Raw genomic sequence first — 21384 nt, 5'->3', positions numbered from 1 at the left:
ACCAGAAGATCCATTTTGTTTCTTCCTTGATGAGCATAGTTTCTATATTTCCCCCTCTTATTCCTGGTTTCACTTTCTGAAGAATCCAGCATTTTAGATCTTTTCCTCCATGTTTGTTTAGGAAGTGCTTGGCTACCGTTGTGATTTTCTTTCCTTTATCCAGATCACTCTTGTCATTTCGGATATTCCCGAGATGCTCACCCAGTCTGGTTCTAAGCTCTCTGGTAGACATCCCTACGTATCTCATCCCACAACAGCATTCAATACAATAGATGATATTGTTAGTGCGACAATTGTAGAAGTCATTTATATACCGAATTCCTTTGGGAAACACTTCCATCTGTTTAACTGTACTAATATATGTACAGAATTTGCAAGTTCCACAGGGATAGGTACCCTTTAGGTTGTCTTTCCTTCTGTTCACATGTTTAACAAAATGACTTCTCACTATTTTGTCCCTTATTGTAGGTGCTCTTTTCCAAGAGACTGATACTTTTTGGCTTATTTGTCTGACTAAGTCTTCGTCCATATGTAATATATGGATGTGCTGATTTAGGATTTCAGTTATTTCCTTATGAGCTTCATTATAGGTACCAATGAACCTTATTTTATTGTCTTCATTTCTTTTTGCTATGAGGAGATCTGATCTGACCAGGTATAAAGATCTGTGATAAGCTTTTTTGAGAATAGAATTGGAATAACCCCTTTCTTTTAATCTTATTTTTAGGTCTTTTGTCTGTATTTTGAAGTTTTCCAATTCTGAGCAGTTGCGTCGCAGACGTAAAAATTCACCATATGGAATCGCCCTCTTCATTGGTTCGTGATGTGCACTTTCGACTCTTAGGATGGAGTTTGTAGCTGTTGTTTTTCTGCAGAGATTAGTTTAAATTTTACTAAACATATCTCTGGATATACTCAAATCCAGAAAGGTTACTTTGTCGTAATTAATCTTGCACGTTAATCTGAGGTTCAGGTCATTAGAATTCATTTCTTTTATGAAGGTCTGAATGGAAATGATGTCACCTTTCCATAAAATAAAGACATCATCGATGTACCTCAGCCATAAGATGTTCTCAGTGTATTTTGCCATTTTGTCTCCAAAAACGGTTTCCAGTTCCCACCATCCAAGGTACAAATTTGCGTATGTTGGGGCGCATGCTGTCCCCATGGCGGTGCCTCTGGTTTGGAGATAAAATTTGTTGTTAAATACGAAATAGTTATGACTGAGTATAAATCTAAGTAGACGTATTATGAACTGATTTTTTTCTGTAAAGTTTGATGCTTCTATTTTAAAAAAATACTCTGCTGCAAAACAGCCCCACTCATGATCTATTGAGGTGTATAGTGATTCTACATCACATGTTGCAAGTAGTGTATTTTCATCCAAATTGATGCCTTCAATTTTGCGTAGTACATCCATTGGGTCTGTCAGGTATCACATAACCACTATACCTTTAAGACCCAGTGCAGACTCACTCCTTTCCCTATTTAAGGCTCCTCCTCATGATATCTCATTGCTTAGTATTGCAGTAATCTTTCCTAGATCCTCTGTGAACCTATGCCATCCTGTGAACGCTGTTCACAAACCTCTGAACTCCTGAGAAACTTAACATTGAAACTCCTATCTCTGTTGTCTTGTATTATTTTAAGGCAACTTATCGTTTTTCCTGTGTTCTATATTTAAAGTTGAGAGGACTCTGCTTTATCTCTCTGCCGCACTCCGGTTCCAGCTACCGCTCTCCTTGCCTGTCAGCTCACAGCAGTGTTCTACGGGAACGCGGTGACGTCATCCGCCAGCTTCACATTACCGCTGATAGCAGCAGCTCCTATTCTCTGCTCACTTCCTCAGCTTGTGGCGAGTTTTGCTTCGCGCTCCTGCTTGGTAAGCACTGCTCTAGTTTGATCCTCTGAGCTACCGCAGAACATTGTATCTTTGCCTTACTCTCCTAAAAAGAAATCTAAACTTATATGAGTGCCAATATTATTTGTTCTGATCCTCTCACTTCCATAAGTTTTTCTCAGTGTGTGGCAGCCATATTTTGTTTTCTCTTGCAAGAGTCTGAATATTATAAACATTACACTGCATACAACTCTTATATCAGGATTGTTTTCAACTACCCCTGCTGCTTTATTTTTTCCTTCCACAGTGTCAACCCTGACACATGTGGCAGCCATAGGGGATATGTGGGAAACTGCACCTGTATATTAAAATTGTATAGTGTGATTACTGAGTAATACATTGTTGCGCAGGATCACCATGTGTATCCCATACTATTCACTAATACAATACACCCTATTTAATAGTGTCATATCCTAGCAGTTGTGGTTCTAAAGCACCTGATGTTACATTCTTATTTAAGCTCTTTAAATTTCAGTTCCCTTGACATACTCTTGACATAATACTAAGCCTACTAACATGGACCCAGCTGGGATGAATACACATATTCAGAACCTCACTCAGAGGGTTGATCTGCTTACAGAGGCCTTGAATACCCTCAAAGTGGAGAATGATACTATGAAAACTTACATCCGGGATGTTGTGGATAAAAGGGTCCCCTTACTGGAGCCCCAGGTTAGTACTCCAGAGAAATTTAATGGTGATCGCTCTCAATATAGGGATTTTAAGAATGCCTGTTTGCTCATGTTTTCTTTGAAACCCCATACCTATCCAAATGATAGAGCTAGAGTATTAACTGTTATTTCCTATTTGAGGGGTGAGCCACGCACCTGGGCTAACTCCTATTTTGAAAGTAACGATGAGATTCTTAATTCATTAGAAAATTTCTTTACTGCCATGGGTACCCTATACGAAGATCCATACAAACAGCTCACCGCAGAAAACGCTATGAGAAACTTAAAACAGAAGAAAAGAATAGTCGAAGACTATATTACAGACTTTAAAAAATGGGCCAAAGACTCACAGTGGAACAACCTGTCTCTGAGAAATCAGTTTAGGTTGGGCCTATCAGATGGCATAAAAGATGAGCTCTCTCGCACTGACTTACCCCAAACCCTAGAAGAATTGATGTCTCTCAGTATTACCATCGACAGGCGCCTTAGAGAGAGACAACAGGAACGCTCCTACCATGATAGCTATCCTAAAAAACAAAACATACCTGCTGTGAGTAAATCTTCTTCCGAACCTATGGATATAGGTTTCATTAAAGGCCCCCTTTCCTCCGAGGAGAAGATCAGGCGTAGGGCTAACAACTTATGTTTATATTGTGCCTGCGACAGTCACACTGTTAGAGATTGCCCATCCTTGCAGAAACAGAACAAGGGTAAGACTATCATTCAACCTTTTTGTTGTACCACTCAGCTCTTACCTGATCCATACTTACACTTGTCTCTTCTCTTGCAGTGGGACTCCCATCAGGTCAACACTACCGCGATCATTGATTCGGGAGCAACAGCTTCCTATATTGATAGTGTATTTACTCAAAAAAATAAAATACCTGTAGTCAAAAAGAAGTCTCCTGTCTTATTAAGAGGTATTGACGGTACTCCTATCCCCACTGGTCCCGTCGAATATCAGACTATCCCTTTACTTATCACCTCCACCGGCCATCATAGGGAATATTTTACTTTTGATATCATTCCCTCTCCTATTGCACCTATTGTTTTAGGTATAAATTGGCTTTGTACTCATAACCCCCAAATAGATTGGAACTCACTTACCCTTGATTTCAATTCAAAGTTTTGTCTGTCTACTTGTTTCCCTGCAACTGTTCTTCATACATCTGCACTTCCTGAGGATCCTCAGATCCCTGCTGTTTACCAGGACTTTGCAGATGTTTTCAGTAAGGCAGAGTCTGAAAATTTACCACCCCATAGAAAATATGATTGCCCTATAGAGATCATTCCAGGGTCTGAAATCCCTACAGGGCATATCTATCCTCTATCCAATCCAGAACTCTTACATTTAAAGACTTACCTAGACGAAAACCTTAAGAAGGGTTTTATTCGCCCCTCTACCTCTCCAGCTAGTGCAGGAATTTTCTTCGTGAAAAATAAGGATGGTACTCTTAGACCCATTATCGATTATCGTCAACTTAACAAGGTTACTATAAAAAACCGTTACCCCTTACCCCTTATTCCTGAGTTAATAGAGAGGTTAGAGGGCGCAAAATTCTTTACCAAACTGGATTTGAGGGGTGCCTATAACCTCATCCGTATAAGAGCTGGCGATGAGTGGCTGACGGCATTTCGAACCCGATACGGTTTGTTCGAATATGTCGTCATGCCTTTTGGGCTCTGTAACGCGCCCGCAACTTTTCAGCACCTCATCAATGATATCTTTAGAGATATTTTAGATATTTTCATTGTTATATATCTTGACGATATTTTAATTTACTCCAAAACATTTGAAGAACATATCTCTCATGTTAGACAAGTACTTTCTAGACTACGAGGTAACCACTTATATGCCAAGGCAGAAAAATGCCTTTTCAATACACAGTCTATATCCTTTCTCGGTTATGAGATTTCTCCCAAAGGTATCTGTATGGAAAACAAAAAGGTTGAAGCAGTCTTAAACTGGCCCATACCAAAAAGCGTACGTCAGGTTCAATCTTTTATGGGTTTTGCGAATTTTTATCGCAAGTTTATCAAAAACTTCTCTAAGATATCTCTACCTCTCACTACGCTGACAAAAGCAAATACATCGTTTAAGTGGACCCCACAAGCACAACAAGCTTTTGATTTACTTAAACAGATGTTCACTTCAGCTCCCATACTCCGTTTTCCTGATCCTAATTTACAGTTTGTACTGGAGGTAGACGCTTCCAACCATGCTATTGGAGCTGTTCTCTCACAGAGAGAAAGTTTGAAAAAACCCCTTCATCCTGTCGCCTTTTATTCTAGAACTCTAAACTCTGCAGAACAAAATTACCCTATTGGTGATAAAGAACTTTTAGCTATAAAACTGTCTTTAGAACATTGGCGACACCTTCTTGAAGCCACTCCAGTGCCAACACTCATTTATACGGATCACAGAAACCTCCAGTATTTAAAATCCACTAGAACACTCTCGGCCAGACAGGTTCGCTGGAATCTTTTTTTTTCACGCTTCAACTTTCTGATTACCTACAGACCAGCAACAAAAAACCAAAAGGCCGATGCCCTTTCGAGAATTGGAGGCCATCCCAGTTCTCCATCAACCCTTCGCTCAGTGATTCCAGAAAACAATTTCATCTCTTTTACAACAGATATGACACCCTTACTTAAAAAGGAACAAACTTTGGATTCCACAAAACCATCACAACTCCTACAAAAGAACTCTCAAGGTCTGTATACTCATGACACAAAATTGTATGTCCCTCCTACTCTCAGACCTTCATTTATCCGATCTATTCATGACAGCTTTTTAGCTGGTCATCCAGGTTTGCGCAAAACGCAGGAATTGGCAAATAGGACCCACTGGTGGCCAACCATCTCTGCCGATGTCAGAAATTATGTAAGCTCTTGTGCAACCTGTTCTGTTTCCAAGAGGGATAAACATTCCCCTTATGGTCTCCTTTTACCTTTACCAACTCCAAAGAAACCTTGGGCTGAAATTGCCCTAGATTTCATCGTGGATTTACCTCTATCATCAAAAAACAATACTATATTAGTGGTTGTCGATCTATTCACGAAGATGTCTCATTTTATTGCTTTCCCCAAACTTCCTACTGCTCTAGAGACAGTTCACTTACTCATTGAACATGTTATTAAACTACATGGCTTACCCATATCTATACTCAGTGACAGAGGAACTCAATTCTCTAGTAAACTTTGGCACCAATTCTGCAAGACCTTCTCAGTTGAAAGGAAACTGACAACTGCCTATCACCCCCAATGCAATGGACAGACCGAGAGATGTAATCAATGGTTAGAACAATTCCTAAGATTATATTGTTCCAACAACCAAAATTCTTGGTCTGATTACCTCCCCTATGCAGAGTTTTGTTACAACAATACTATCCATTCCACCACTGGTATCACACCATTTTTTGCAAATTACGGCTTTCACCCAAACTTCCATTTATCTCAAAACTCTGCCACATCATCCCCCACTATATATGAGTTGTCTGACAACATATCAGCTAACTTCAAAACTATTGAATCTGCTATAAACAGTGCAAAAGAAGTATACAAACGGTATTATGACCGCCGTAGACGTCCTCCTCCTCAGTATAAGGAAGGTGACCTGGTTTGGCTCTCCACCAAACATTTACGTCTCAATACTCCTTCAAAAAAGATGTCTCCTCTATACATCGGTCCATACCCAGTATTACGTACCATAAATGCTAATGCAATACGTCTCAAATTACCATCTACCCTCAAAATTCATCCAACTTTCCACGTCTCTCTTATCAAGCCCTACAGAGAAGTTAGAGACCCCATTACTTCGGTAGTACAACCACCAGTTACTATAGACCCTACTGTGGAGTACGAGGTACACACTATTTTGGATTCACGAATTAGACGTGGTCACCTAGAATACCTCATTCATTGGAAAGGATACCCGCACGATGAGGATTCCTGGGAACCAGCTTGCAACATTTCGGCTCCACGTTTAATTACACTTTTCCATCAGCGACATCCAGATCGCCCGAAGCTTTGAGCCCCGGAGTGGCTCCTTGAAGGGGGGATTCTGTCAGGTATCACATAACCACTATACCTTTAAGACCCAGTGCAGACTCACTCCTTTCCCTATTTAAGGCTCCTCCTCATGATATCTCATTGCTTAGTATTGCAGTAATCTTTCCTAGATCCTCTGTGAACCTATGCCATCCTGTGAACGCTGTTCACAAACCTCTGAACTCCTGAGAAACTTAACATTGAAACTCCTATCTCTGTTGTCTTGTATTATTTTAAGGCAACTTATCGTTTTTCCTGTGTTCTATATTTAAAGTTGAGAGGACTCTGCTTTATCTCTCTGCCGCACTCCGGTTCCAGCTACCGCTCTCCTTGCCTGTCAGCTCACAGCAGTGTTCTACGGGAACGCGGTGACGTCATCCGCCAGCTTCACATTACCGCTGATAGCAGCAGCTCCTATTCTCTGCTCACTTCCTCAGCTTGTGGCGAGTTTTGCTTCGCGCTCCTGCTTGGTAAGCACTGCTCTAGTTTGATCCTCTGAGCTACCGCAGAACATTGTATCTTTGCCTTACTCTCCTAAAAAGAAATCTAAACTTATATGAGTGCCAATATTATTTGTTCTGATCCTCTCACTTCCATAAGTTTTTCTCAGTGTGTGGCAGCCATATTTTGTTTTCTCTTGCAAGAGTCTGAATATTATAAACATTACACTGCATACAACTCTTATATCAGGATTGTTTTCAACTACCCCTGCTGCTTTATTTTTTCCTTCCACAGTGTCAACCCTGACACATGTGGCAGCCATAGGGGATATGTGGGAAACTGCACCTGTATATTAAAATTGTATAGTGTGATTACTGAGTAATACATTGTTGCGCAGGATCACCATGTGTATCCCATACTATTCACTAATACAATACACCCTATTTAATAGTGTCATATCCTAGCAGTTGTGGTTCTAAAGCACCTGATGTTACATTCTTATTTAAGCTCTTTAAATTTCAGTTCCCTTGACATACTCTTGACAGGGTCTCTGACACAGAGGGTAATGATAACACAGTATCCCTTAGCCTGAAGTCTATATATCTTGAAGCCTGTTCACACAGGCTCCCTATGGCAGAGACAATTGGTCTTCCAGGGGGTGTCAACTTGTTTTTATGGATTTTGGGTAGAAGGTACAGTGTTGCTGTTTTTGGTGTATCAACTGTCAGATATTTAAGCTCTTTGCTATTTATAATGTCATCATTCTTTGCACTGTCAATTATGTTCTTATATCTAGACAAAAAGTCCACGGTGGGGTCCCCAAAGAGAAGCTTATAGCATCTTTTATCTCCCAGTTGTTTTAGGGCCTCAATTATGTACATGTCTTTTGGCCATAGGACAATGTTTCCACCTTTATCAGATGGTTTCACAATGATGTCTGACCATGTTTGTATATCTTTTAATGCTAGTTGTTCTTGTTTGTTCAAATTTGAAGATGTTTTCATCTCAAATTTTAGAATGTCTCTACTGACTACTTTCAGGTATGTATCAATTTGTGGAAATTGTGTCACCTGGAGCAGAAAGGTGGATTTGATTTTTTCTAAGAGACCAAATATCTTCCCCTCACCTCTAAATTTAGAGGCCTTCTATTAACTGTAATATTCATATTTCATAAAATGTTTTACTATGTATGTACTATAAATATCTTCACATAGGTGAATATGTTCTTTAAATTTTTAAATAGATATTCCTATAATTATATATAGATATGTATACCTATATATGTATACAATCATATATATGCATATATATATATATATATATATATATATATATATATATATATATATATATAAATAAAAATAAATATGATGTTAAAAAAAAGACAATTGAGTTCAACCTATATAAATCTTAATATATTTACAAAAATCTCCAGTTGAGCTTAAATGAATCCCATTAAAAAGGTGACCCATTTACCACAAGCAATCACATCCCTGAATTCTGTTTCTAGTCAGAAATGTATCTAAGCCATTTTTAAATGTAGCTAAGGTATTGGCATTTACTACCTCCTTAGGTAATGAGTTCCACAATTTACTTGCTCTTACAGTTAAAAAATGTTTACGTTGGAGGAGATTAAATCTCCTTTCCTCCAGTCTTAAATTGTGACCTCTTGTCTTGGGATAGGTTGCAGCATAGAGATAATAAACCTGGGATAAGGTGCAGCATATAGATATTAGGTCTGGGATAAGGTGCAGCATAGAGATAATAAACCTGGGATAGGGTGCAGCATAGAGATAATAAACCTGGGATAGGGTGCAGCATAGATATAATAGACATAGGATAGAGTTTGGGGTGGTGAAATTGTTGTTTTTTTTTAATGTAAAAGAGCTGTTAGCTTTGGGGCAATGCCCTGCAAAGTCCCTTTTAAGGGCTATTGGTAGTTTACTTTTAGATTAGTTTTTTATTATTATTTTTGGGGTGTTTTTTTTGGGGGGGTATTAGAATAGGAGTAATTTTTTATATTTTGGATAATTTCATTTGTAATATTTTTTTATTTTTAATAATGTAATTTTAGTGTATTTTTGTAATGGTAGTTTAAGTGTATTTTAATTGGGGTTAAGTTAGGGGGTTTAGTTATTAGTTTATTACTTTGCATTGTGGGGGATGGCAGTTTATTATTATTATAATTTATTTGTATAGCGCCGCCAAATTCTGTAGCGCGTTTGTTAATAGTTTAATTAAGTACTTTGCGTTGTGAGGGGATGGCGGTTTAGGGGTTAAAAGTTTATTTAGGTACTTAGCGATGTGGGGGGATGGCGGTTTAAGGGTTTTGAATGGCGTTTTGACGTGTCAGTTTCTTAATTTCTTTTGGTTTTTCTTTTGGATTTTTTCATGTGGTTTTAACATAAAAAAATGTACTCTTTATTTTTTATTTATGGCGTAAGTTACTGGTGGAAATGTGTAGTTGCGCACATTTCTGAACCTCGTGAGTTTTTCTGACTTATGCCAGTTTATCATATTGCGGCGGGTGTTATGTGACCCGATGTGGGGGGTGAACTTACGGACGACAGTTTTAAAAAAACTGCATGTAAAAGACACTACTATAAAGAAGAATACACACAGCTACTGATCTAAAAATCCAGTATAAAACTTTTTAAAAAGTTACTTAGAAGCTCCCAGTTTAGCACTGTTGATGCAGTTAGGCTGGGACACCCAGTGAAAGGGGCCGAGAAAGCAGGAAGAGCAGACCCTCACTTTCCTGCATATGAAAAGACCCCTTACACAAACAGGAGCCACAGACTTTGGTCTACATCTGATACTTTGGGGCTTGGTTAGGAGTCTGAAAATTAGCACAATGTTATAAAAAAATAAGCAAAACTATACATTGTTACAAAAACACTCCCAGATGGGCTATTTGAATCATCTACAAAACATTTATGCAAAGGAAAATCTAGTGTACAATTTCCCTTTAAGTGACTAATATTAACAAACAATACTCTATTGATAGAATATTTTTAATGTGTTTCCAAAAAGTCTGTGAAATTAAAGAAAAATATTATTAATTTTTCATATCCAGCATTGAAGTAACTTGATATTTTGTTTATTTTATGTTTATCCTCTGGGACTGCATGTGCTAAAGAATCAACAATGTTCAATACATAAAACTGTTTAGTTTGACATTTTTCTCTTTTAAGCTTGTGCTTTGAACTAAGTGACTGGTGCAAGTAAAAATAAAATCCGCTGTGAGCTCCCAGCTTCAGCATCTGTGCAGCTGTCACAAAGGAAGTTTGTTGCTCTGCAATGCTGTGATACACTGATATCATTCTGAAATGCAAATATTTTCTTATTCAAATTCTATGAACATTAATATTCTGTACCAGAGCTGTAGATAATATAGATTACTAAATCCAGTATAGGAAAACTATAAGGTCCCAATTCAGTTGTACGACATTAAAGAAACGAGGAGGAGCTAACGCTTCGCTATACGGACACAAACTGACTAGCTAATGAGCATACGGATATTGCAAGCTGTAAAGCACATGTTTTAAGTTTTCATTATCTTTCAGTGTTGGTGTTATGACCCCTGAGTGACTTTTTAAACTCGCACAATTGTGAATTTTAATAAAAGTGGAACCCCCCTATAGTACCATGGGTGTCTTCTGATCACTTGAGCGCATATCTTAGAGCTATGGAAGATCTGTGCTGTGTGAGTACAGTGGTTTCTGCACCACATTGATACACATTCAACAGTGTAATACTATATGGGATTGTCTTTCTCTTTTCTTTGAGGTTCAAAGAGAACTGATGCAATATAACTTGCAAGTTGTTTCATTGGGAACTGTGGCTGGAAGTTTCGATCCAAGAATTCATTATTTTATGTTGTGTAGACAGTGATAATATATTCATTGTTCTTTTCACCTATTAAAGGAATATTTACTTAAACATATTATATGGTGCATATAAAAAAGAACTGAAACATGTAAAAATATTTATGAATTAAAATAGGTTTGTATTAAAGGGACATTTTATTATTACACATATGCTTGTATATTACTCTGTTGAAAGTGGTTAAAGCTATATATGAAGTCAGTATCAGAGCAGCAATGCACTACTGGGAACTAGCTGGTTGCAGCTGGTGAGTCAGTGACAAGAGGCATATGTGTGTATTCACCAATCACCAGCTAGCTCCCAGTAGTGCATACCTAGGTTTGCTTTTCAAGAAATTATACCAAGATAATGGAGAGAGAGCCCAAAATAGCGCTATAAAATTGTGCGCTTTTTAAGATCCAAAGTAAACCATCATTGTTTATTAGTTTGTATAACAAACACATGAAAATGCTATTGAAATATAGGGTTTAAGTTATATTTACATTTAACACTTATGAAACAAAGCTTTATGAATGAAAAATAAATGTGGCAGATTTAAATCTATATATACACACAAAGCAACAGAATTGTTGCACAGGCAAATAACACATATAGGCAAGTATCTCTGCTTACCTTTACCCAGAAATACACTGTATACACTGTTAAAAATACACCAGAGGATTCTGGGTAAGATATGCATATCAGAAATGCAACATCTTAGCTTTTTGCTTCTGATACTGTGTAAAACACAGAAATCCCATAGATATATAATTATATATAGATATACAAATCCCCAAATCCGGAATTCCAAAATCCAAACATTCTGAAATCCAAATATTTTAATTAATATTTACTATTTTCCCCTGCCTGTAAGTCACAATCTTCTCTGCCTGTGATTTTTTGTGTTTTAAAACTCAAATATATTGTTTATTTAAAACAACAACTATTCCCTTTCTGATTACAGTACTTTACTATCTTTCTGAGGGTACTATATATACACAAGTATTACATATGATATAAAACTACCTTTAGTTACATGTATAAGCTGTATTATGACATGTAAATATTGGCGTCATGACATAAGATATTGTTGTTACACTTGGTTCCATCCCCTCTCCAAACTGTCCCATTTTACAAATGCAAATATTCCAAATTAAACTAATCCGGAATCCAAACCTTTTCCGTTACTAAGTTTAAGCAATATCACTAGTTTACTAGTCAGGGTTTAAAAGTTACTAGTCCACAGGGGAAAAGTTACTAGCCCATAGGGGAAAAGTTAATAGCCCACAGGAGAAAGTTACTAGCCCACAGGGGAAAGTTACTAGTCTAAAATCTTTTTACTTGTCCACTCTGTGGTATATGAGTAAAACATGTAACGCACTTTAATAAGACAAATGCAAACTCACAATGTGGACCACGTTTGCAGCACATCAGAGACTATAGTTAATGTGCATTTATAAGTACTTACTTTATCCACTTCAACTGCTTTGTGAATCCTTTCACATGTTTTCTCGTGGATAGTCTGCAACCAGATGTGAACTGAAACTTTAAACATGTTGTGGAATCCAGATAATGCCAGAGATTTGTTGTCTCTAGAAAAAAGTATGAAAAATGTTGTTTTAGAGAAAAAACAGAGGTTTCCATTTAACCCCTTAACGACGCATGTCGTACAGGGTACGTCACACACAAACTGGTCTTTAAAGACCAGCAACGTACCCTGTACAACATTAGGGTTTAAAGCGGCTGGAAGCGATCCTGATCGCTTCCAGCCTCTTTCAAGGTATTGCCGTGATGCCTCGATATTGAGGCATCACTGCAATACCTTTTTTCCAAGACCGATGCAGAAAGAGCCACTCTGTGGCCCTCTCTGCACCGGTAGCGATGGAGCCGATCGTTGGTGGGTGGGAGCAGCTGCAGGGAGGTGTGTGGGCGGCCCATCGCTACCCAGCATCCGGTTCCTGAATGTGCAATGTGCACGCCGGGTGCGTGCAGGGGTGCTGCAGGGAGCGAGAGCGTGCATGCGCGCGCGCAACAACCACTCCCACCTATGAATGGGAGAGTGGGAGAGAGGGAGGGGGGGAATAATGATCAAAAGGATCTGGGAGGGGGAGAGGGAGGGGGGTATTTGGGGGGGCAGCTACACTACAGAAAATTTTAAATTACATAAAAAAAATGTTTTAACATTTTTTTTTGGGAGGCAAATTGGGTACTGGCAGCCAGCTGCCAGTACCCAAGATGGCAGCAAATAGGTAGTGGGCGAGGGTTATAGAGTTGTTTTGGGGGGATCAGAGAGGTTAGGGGCTAAGGGGGGGCTCCATCACAGCTAAACAGATATATTTTTTAAAAAAATGAATAAAAAAATAAATAAAAAAAAGCCTTTTATTTTAGTGCTGGCAGACTTTCTGCCAGTACTTAAGATGGTGGGCACAATTGTGGGGTGGGGGAGGGAAGAGAGATGTTTGGGAGGGATCAGGGGTGGGATGTGTCAGGTGGGAGGCTGATCTTTACACTAAAGCTAAAATTAACCCTTCAAGCTCCCTACAAGCTACCTAATTAACCCCGTCACTGCTGGGCATAATACAAGTGTGGTGCGCAGCGACATTAAGCAGCCTTCTAATTATCAAAAAGTAATGCCACAACCATAAATATCTGCTATTTATGAACAAAGGGGATCCCAGAGAAGCATTTCCAACCATTTGTGCCATAATTGCACAAGTTGTTTGTAAATAATTTCCATGAAAAACCTAAAGTTTGTGAAACAGTTTGTGAAAAAGTGAACGATTTTTTTTATTTGATCGCATTTGGCTGTGAAATGCTGGCATGAAATATACCAAAATGGTCCTATATCAATACTTTGGGTGGTCTGCTAAAAAAATATATATAATTGTGAAGGGATATTCAGGGATTCCTGACAGATATTAGTGTTCCAATGTAACTATAGCTAATTTTGAAAAAAAAAATGGTTTAGAAATAGCAAAGTGCTACTTATATTTATGGCCCTATAACTTGCAAAAAAAGCAAATTTTCTCATATTTTATAATTTTTTTATAGTAAATTATAAAATATGATGAAAATAATGGTATCTTTAGAAAGTCCATTTAATGGCGAGAAAAATGGTATAGAATATGTGTGGGTACAGTAAATGAGTAAGAGGAAAATTACGGCTAAACACAAACACTGCAGAAATGGAAAAATAGCTCTGGTCCTTAAGGGAAAGAAACTAAAAAAATGGCATTGTCCTTAAGGGGTTAACAATAGTTTTTTTATCCCCTAGTTAGACTATTAAACAGGGTTACAAGGGGACCTTTAAACTATAAGCAGCATGCCCTATGTAATTAGTCACTTGAAATGGTCATGTGGTGCTAATTTGCCCCTATATGATTGTTCATCTTAAATGTTCTTAAAAAAAAGTCCAGGTGGTCCAGTGGTGTGGCTAGGCATTTGTAGCTTGGGTTGCACCTTGGCCATGTTTTCCTGGACACGTATGAGTTACAAATGCTGTAGGGTTTGCACAGAGGAACATATACTGTGCTGTTCATCAGCACTTTTCATGTGATTTCCAGAGGCACATGTTCCGCCCCGCTTTCCCTGCAGAATGGAACTCACAAGTGTCCAGTAAAACATGGCTGAGGTGGCATCCCCATTTGTAGGACATGACCTGCCTAATAGGACAGGAGCAGGAAGTAGTTTATCTTTTTTACTCAGCTACTCAGCCCATTGGGGGTGCAAAATAAAAGATGGGTCCCTTGCTCCTCTCTAGCATCACCACTGCCCAACGGTGAACACACAAAATAAAGGTTGCTATATATTCTATGTAAACTACACCGTCTGTCTGATTCTGTCCTCTGCTATTGTGACCCCTATGATAAATTGATCACGTCAAACTAATATGTTAATTTCTATAAGTAAGTAGTATCGTAAATAAAAGGCAGTTCATTTGATTTTATCTTTTTAAATTTGCAAATGGATTTTAATACAGGGAGTGTCATGATAAGTGTATGTCTAATAGAGTGATTTCTGTTAGGTGTAAGGTACCTTTAAGGAGGCCTAGGAGATCAATTAGGCCTTAATGAGGTGAGGTAGCTCAGTTGGTAAATGCCTGGTTAAAAGATCCAGTTGGTAAATGCCCTGACTACAAAAAAAAAAAGCCTGGTTAAAAGATCCAAGGTCACAGGTTCAAATCCTGGTTCAAATCATCCTTCCGAGGTCGATAAAATGAATACCATTAAATTGGGTAATAACAACTATTACTATTCAGCTGCCGAATTGGTGAATTCTGAGAGCGAACACTGAAAAAGCACTTTGAATCCCACTGAGAGAAAGGCGCTATATAAATACTAGTTGTTATTATTATAATTGCAGACTGCAGTAGTCTATATTAGCTCTGTTTGTTGCTTGTGTATTGAGTTACTGAACCTCTTATTCTCGCAATTACTTCTTGGTCACACTGGTTTGACTTTTGCTCTCCCTGACTAGGCTTTTGCATTAACCCATTGATTGTGACTGACTTGGTATTCAACTTTGGCTTGTTTGTGGACTCTGCATTTGTTAAATGATTTTGTGCTGCTTTTCCTTGAGATGCCTTGACCCGGACTGTCTGACTAAGCTTACCATAACCCTGGATACCTCTGCGATCAGAAGATCTGCATTAGGTAATTTAAGCAAGCTGCATTTGTCTGGATAGCGAGACTGAACTTATACAAAGATATGTTTTTCTTTAATATTCAAATTTATAAACCTGCTGTTACTTTCTAGTACTAATTTGTTGTTTTGTAGGAGCTGATTTAAGTACTATAGAGAGTTCTGCTGCTAAGTTTAGTCCTATTGCTCTTTTACTCCTGGCCTCTGTTGGAACACTGTGTTGTTAACGTTCAGTGCATCAGTAAGGGCTTGTGGTGAGTTGAGTCTCTCAGCCATTGACTCTAGTTCGTTACATTTGAAACAACTGCACTCGACCTGACACTGAGAAGACACGTGCTTGGACAGGAAAACGGTTTGCCTTTTGTTACAGGGAGATTATTGTACAAAATGAAGAGACTGGGGATTATTCAAAAATATTAACACATGGATAATCAACTGTTTTAAGGTTATGGAGCAATGACTTTTAGTACCTGGATGATAAATGTGGAATGGTATTGGACAAAATTATTACAATTTATTTTAAAATTACCATTTGCTGAAGATATTACATTACCTCTAAGTAATATATGTAGAACATGATGTGCTTGCTCTGCAGATGGATTTGAACAAACAGGAAGAAAAGTCTGAACTGGTGAATAATATTTATTATTCAAAGGGTAATTAAATACAGTAGATTTGCATAAGCAACTAATCCTCGATAATAAAAGCCCAAGTGTGTTTGTCCGAAGCTGTCATGCGCGGTGGGCGTGGCCGGCGGATGCGTCGTGGGCGTGACCAGGCACGACGTGGGCGTGGCCGGCGTGGTCGGATGTGATGTGGGCTTGGCCGGACGCGGCGTGGGCATGCGGGTGCGGCGTGGGCGTGGTCGGGCGTGGCCGACTGCCGAGACATCGGAGACAGAGAGCAGAAGAGGGGGGATAAAGAGATGGGGGAGAGACACAGCACAAACGAGATGGGGGAGAGAGACAGCACAAAAGAGATGGGGGAGAGAGGCAGCACAAAAGAGATGGGGGAGAGAGACAGCACAAAAGAGATGGGGGAGAGAGGCAGCACAAAAGAGATGGGGGAGAGAGACAGCACAAAAGAGATGGGGGAGAGAGACAGCACAAAAGAGAGTGGGAGAGAGACAGCAAAAAAGAGAGGGGGGAGGCAGCACAAAATAGAGTGGGAGAGAAACAGCACACAAGAGAGGGGGGGGGGAGACAGCACAAAAGAGATGGGGGAGAGAGACAGCACAAAAGAGATGGGGGAGAGAGACAGCACAAAAGAGAGGGGGAGAGAGACAGCACAAAAGAGAGGGGGAGAGAGACAGCACAAAAGAGAGGGGGAGAGAGACAGCACAAAAGAGAGGGGGGGACAGCACAAAAGAGAAGAGGAGAGAAACAGCACAAAAAAGAGGGGGGAGAGACAGCACAAAAGAGAGGGGGGAGAGACAAGACAAAGAGATGGGGGAGAGAGACATCACAAAAGAGATGGGGGAAAGAGGCAGCACAAAAGAGAGGGAGAGAGACAGCACAAAAGGGATGGGGAGAGAGACAGCACAAAAGAGAGGGGGAGAGAGACAGCACAAAAGAGAAGGGGAGAGAAACAGCACAAAAGAGAGGGGGAGAGAGCACAAAAAAGAGGGGGAGAGAGACAGCACAAAAGAGATGGGGGAGAGAGCATAAAAAGGGATGGGGGAGAGAGCACAAAAGAGAGGGGGGCGAGAGACAGCACAAAAGAGAGGGGGAGAGAGACAGCACAAAAGAGAAGGGGAGAGAAACAGCACAAAAGAGAGGGGGGGGAGACAGCACAAAAGAGAGGGGAGAGAAACAGCACACAAGAGAGGGGGGAGAGACAGCATAAAGAGATGGGGGAGAGAGACAGCACAAAAGAGATGGGGGAGAGAGGCAGCACAAAAGAGAGGGGGAGAGAGACAGCACAAAAGAGAGGGGGAGAGACAGCACAAAAGAGATGGGGGAGAGACAGCACAAAAGAGATGGGGGAGAGAGACAGCACAAAAGAGAGGGGGAGAGAGACAGCACAAAAGAGAGGGGGAGAGAGACAGCACAAAAGAGAGGGGAAGAGAAACAGCACAAAAGAGAGGGGGGAGAAAGCACAAAAAAGAGGGGGAGAGAGACGGCACAAAAGACATGGGGAGAGAGCACAAAAGAGATGGGGAGAGAGCACAAAAGAGATGGGGGAGAGAGACAGCACAAAAGAGATGGGGGAGAGAGGCAGCACAAAAGAGAGGGGGAGAGAGACAGCACAAAAGAGAGGGGGCGAGAAACAGCACAAAAGAGAGGGGGAGAGAGACAGCACAAAAGAGAGGGGGATAGAGACAGCACAAAAGAGATGGGGGAGAGAGACAGCACAAAAGAGAGGGGGAGAGAGACAGCATTCAAGTTGTAAAATCCTCTTCAGCGATCCTACTTACTCAGAAAACCCCAGTCATATGAGGTAAGAGTGGGTGTAAATAGAGAAAGGGAAATCTTTTATTTTATAGACTCTGATTGACCTTTTAATTCTGTATCACAATTCGGTAGCCCCCACACACCCTAGAGTGACTCCTATGGCTAAGGATATTGTTTGCTCTGATTACATAATATATATTGAGGGAGGGAATTTGAGTGTGTTACTGTATTATTATTTTTTTGAGATTGATTAAACAATATTACACTATTATTTTGCCTTCTTTCTCAACATTTCTTTCTTCTGTTATACCCACATCACGGGAAACAAGCAGAAGATCTACCATAAGCAGAACATCTACCATATGCAGAACATCTACCATATGCAGAAGATCTACCATAAGCAGAAGATCTATCATAAGCAAAAGATCTACCATATGCAGAACATCTACCATATGCAGAACATCTACCATATGCAGAACATCTACCATATGCAGAACATCTACCATATGCAGAAGATCTACCATATGCAGAAGATCTACCATAAGCAGAAGATCTACTATAAGCAGAAGATCTACCATAAGCAGAAGATCTACCATAAGCACTGCAGAAGATCTACCATGCAACCAGAGACAAGAAGGATATTTAACCCATAGATGCCTGGCTCTCCATTTACATGCGGGTCTTACTTAATATGACTGAGGTTTTTCTAAGTAAGTAGGATCCCTGAAGGGGTTTTCACATCTTGAATACAACACACAGGAGTGCACTCTCCTTTTCTACTTGAATTTTGGAACTGTTATATGAACTCTTTCTATTAGAGAACTGTTGTGCTTACCCAGATTTTGTTCTATAACTATTTTGTTTATATTCCAATCACATACACTTAGGGAATAGTGTATTTTTGGATTAGGGTTATTCAGCAGCATAGGTCTACTATACACATAGGACCTTATTTGTAAAACATGCAGCGCTATTATAGTAGCAGGCTTGTCAGGATCCTACAGATTCCGGTAATTCTACATTTTGTTGATATAGATATATATAAATAAGCCCAGATGTATATATAAAATAGATGATGTTTATAACCATTATATTAACCCCCTAATGACCACAAAGTACCATGCACATCCCCAGTCGTTAAGGGTTTTCTTTTTACTAATAGTGCATGTCCCGCCGCTGGCAGCGAGACCGCACAATCCTTAAGGGATTAAAAGCTTTTGCCCTTCTTATGTCTATTAAACATATGCAAAAATAAAATTCCAAATATTATAACCCAGAAAGGTAGTCAGCTGCTCTCTGGTGTGATCCCTTTAAGTGTTGAGATTAAAAATATGTAATGATAACAAGAAAATACAGCACTTACTTTAGTGGTAAGTAATCTCTAAACTTCCGCAGCTCGTTTAAAGTGATATAAAGCTCGAACAAAGCCTCTCCCATTGCGTGTGTTATGTGCGGGCTTTCATGCTCTGATCCTCGTAGCTCTTCCATAGCAGCGCTAACGTCATCAGCCACCTGCAATAAAGAAAATCTTTGTTCAAAGGGATATTATTTTACATAGCCAACAAATGACAGGCATATCAGTTTGCTGACAATTCAAACATCTCAAATTATTTGATTATTAAGAATTGATTACTGGTTTCTGTTTGAACAGATATACACTAGTTTGCTTCTATTTAAAGGGACATGAAACCCAAAATGTTTTTTTTTCTTGATTCAGATAGAGCTTACAATTTGTTTTTTAAAAACTTCCCAATGTATTTCTATTATCTAATTTGCTTCATTCTCTTGGAATCCTTTTTTGAAAAGGCAGCAATGCACTATAGGAGCAATAAATAACCATGTTATTTCAAGTGGCTGGTTATTGCTACTGCGAGATTGCGGTAGCAATTAGGGCTCCGAAAATTAACCAGAGATTACATCTCTGATTAATTTTATAAAAGTGCCCCAAAAGCCCTCAAAATAGAGGGCATTATAGTTTTTTTTTATTTAAAAAAAACAGCACTAGGCAGTTTTGGGGCTTTAAAGTTGACGGGTGTGGGGTGCCTTTACATTGCAGCCTATGGGAACTGTGTGTTCCCAGTAAATATATATGTATATGCTTAAATACATATATATTTATGTGTTAACATATATATTTACAAATTGCTGCCATTGCTGCGCTATAAACCCCCTGCGCTGCGTAATTTCTTATGCCGTGTCTCACGGCATGAGAACAAGGCTCTCAATTGAGCCTATGGAAGTGCACTCTTGTGAACGCAATGCTTCCCAGCAATGCAAACTTGTAATACGAGCGCTACAGTCAATGCGTGCATACAGCCGCAATAAAACCCTTTTTACTTGTGCGCAACAGTTAGCACGCCACTCGTACTCTAGCCCTTTGTTATTAGAATCAGCGATTTTAAAGAGCAACACCAAGTATGCCAAATGCAAAAATAAACCTATAGGAGCAATTTCCAATAAATGTAATTGTATTAAATTAAAAAAATGTATTTGACATTATGTAGCTGGTAAAACAAGTAATTGGGAAAATATTAAGGGAAAATATAGTACAGTTTCCTTTTAATGGAATTAAAAAAAAAAAAAAAAAAGAAAGAAAGAAATCCAATGGAGATTACAAATGGAAGCATTAAAATATGTTAACCCTTTCCTGCCGGGGTTAAAGTGTCTACATCGGAACAACTGTTCCGATGTAGACAAATTGAAATCACTTCAATTATTGGATCGGGTCTGGGGGGCGTCCCTATAACCCTAGGAACGCCCTCCAGACCGCGATCAAATCCAGGAAGCGCAGTAGGCTTCAGGGCAGCCGTTGGCTATGACGTTCTATTCCGTCATAACGGGTCTAAAGCCCAGTATAATTATGACGGAATAGAACGGCATAACAGCGTTAAAAGTTTAATATTCTCCCTTAAAAACACATAACAAAAACACAGTGACATATCTGTTAACCCTAGGTTGTCCAAAGTAAGGATAAAGGGCCCCAAAATCGCTTCTGTATTTTTTTTTAATTTTTTTTCTTGCTCTCCACTTTACCAGCTCACACGACTCTTGTGCACTCTCTGTGGATTCTGGTCTGTATTTGTATGTAGGTGTGCTGAAGAGTTGCTCATTTAGTGCAAAATTGTGCTTACGCAAGTGTGATATTTTTGCTTCACTCAGCATTACAAGTTAGGCGTAATTTAAACGCAACCTCATGTTCGCCTTGCAAGGAAGCTTTGTGCGCTTGAGCCTTGTTCTCATGCCATCAGACACGTCTGTGAACCAAGCAGAGTGAAGGGAGTAAGTTGCGCAGCAAAGGGCAGCAAAGTGTAAATATATATGTATATCTGTATATAAACATATTAACACAAATATATATGTACCGTATATAAGCATATACATATATATTTATAGGGAATACACAGTCACCCTACAGCGCTAT

At 39.3% G+C, this 21384-nt stretch overlaps 1 protein-coding gene across 1 annotated transcript in view; it reads right to left on the bottom strand.

The window, feature by feature from the left end:
* Positions 1-21384, bottom strand: part of BAIAP3 (BAI1 associated protein 3) — a 537315-nt gene that overhangs the window by 106464 nt on the left and 409467 nt on the right. Inside the window, exons 20-21 of the mRNA XM_053695302.1 lie at positions 19327-19475; positions 12398-12521 (exon numbers count right to left, since the gene is read on the bottom strand). Of these exons, the coding sequence (XP_053551277.1) occupies positions 12398-12521; positions 19327-19475 (273 nt within the window). The remainder of the gene's footprint in view (positions 1-12397; positions 12522-19326; positions 19476-21384) is intronic.

Source organism: Bombina bombina, chromosome 11 (genome assembly GCF_027579735.1).
Source record: "Bombina bombina isolate aBomBom1 chromosome 11, aBomBom1.pri, whole genome shotgun sequence".
In the NCBI taxonomy this organism is placed as follows: Eukaryota; Metazoa; Chordata; class Amphibia; order Anura; family Bombinatoridae; genus Bombina; species Bombina bombina.
The sequence above is the reverse complement of the archived record's forward strand: the minus strand, read 5'-3'. Positions and strand labels throughout refer to the sequence as shown.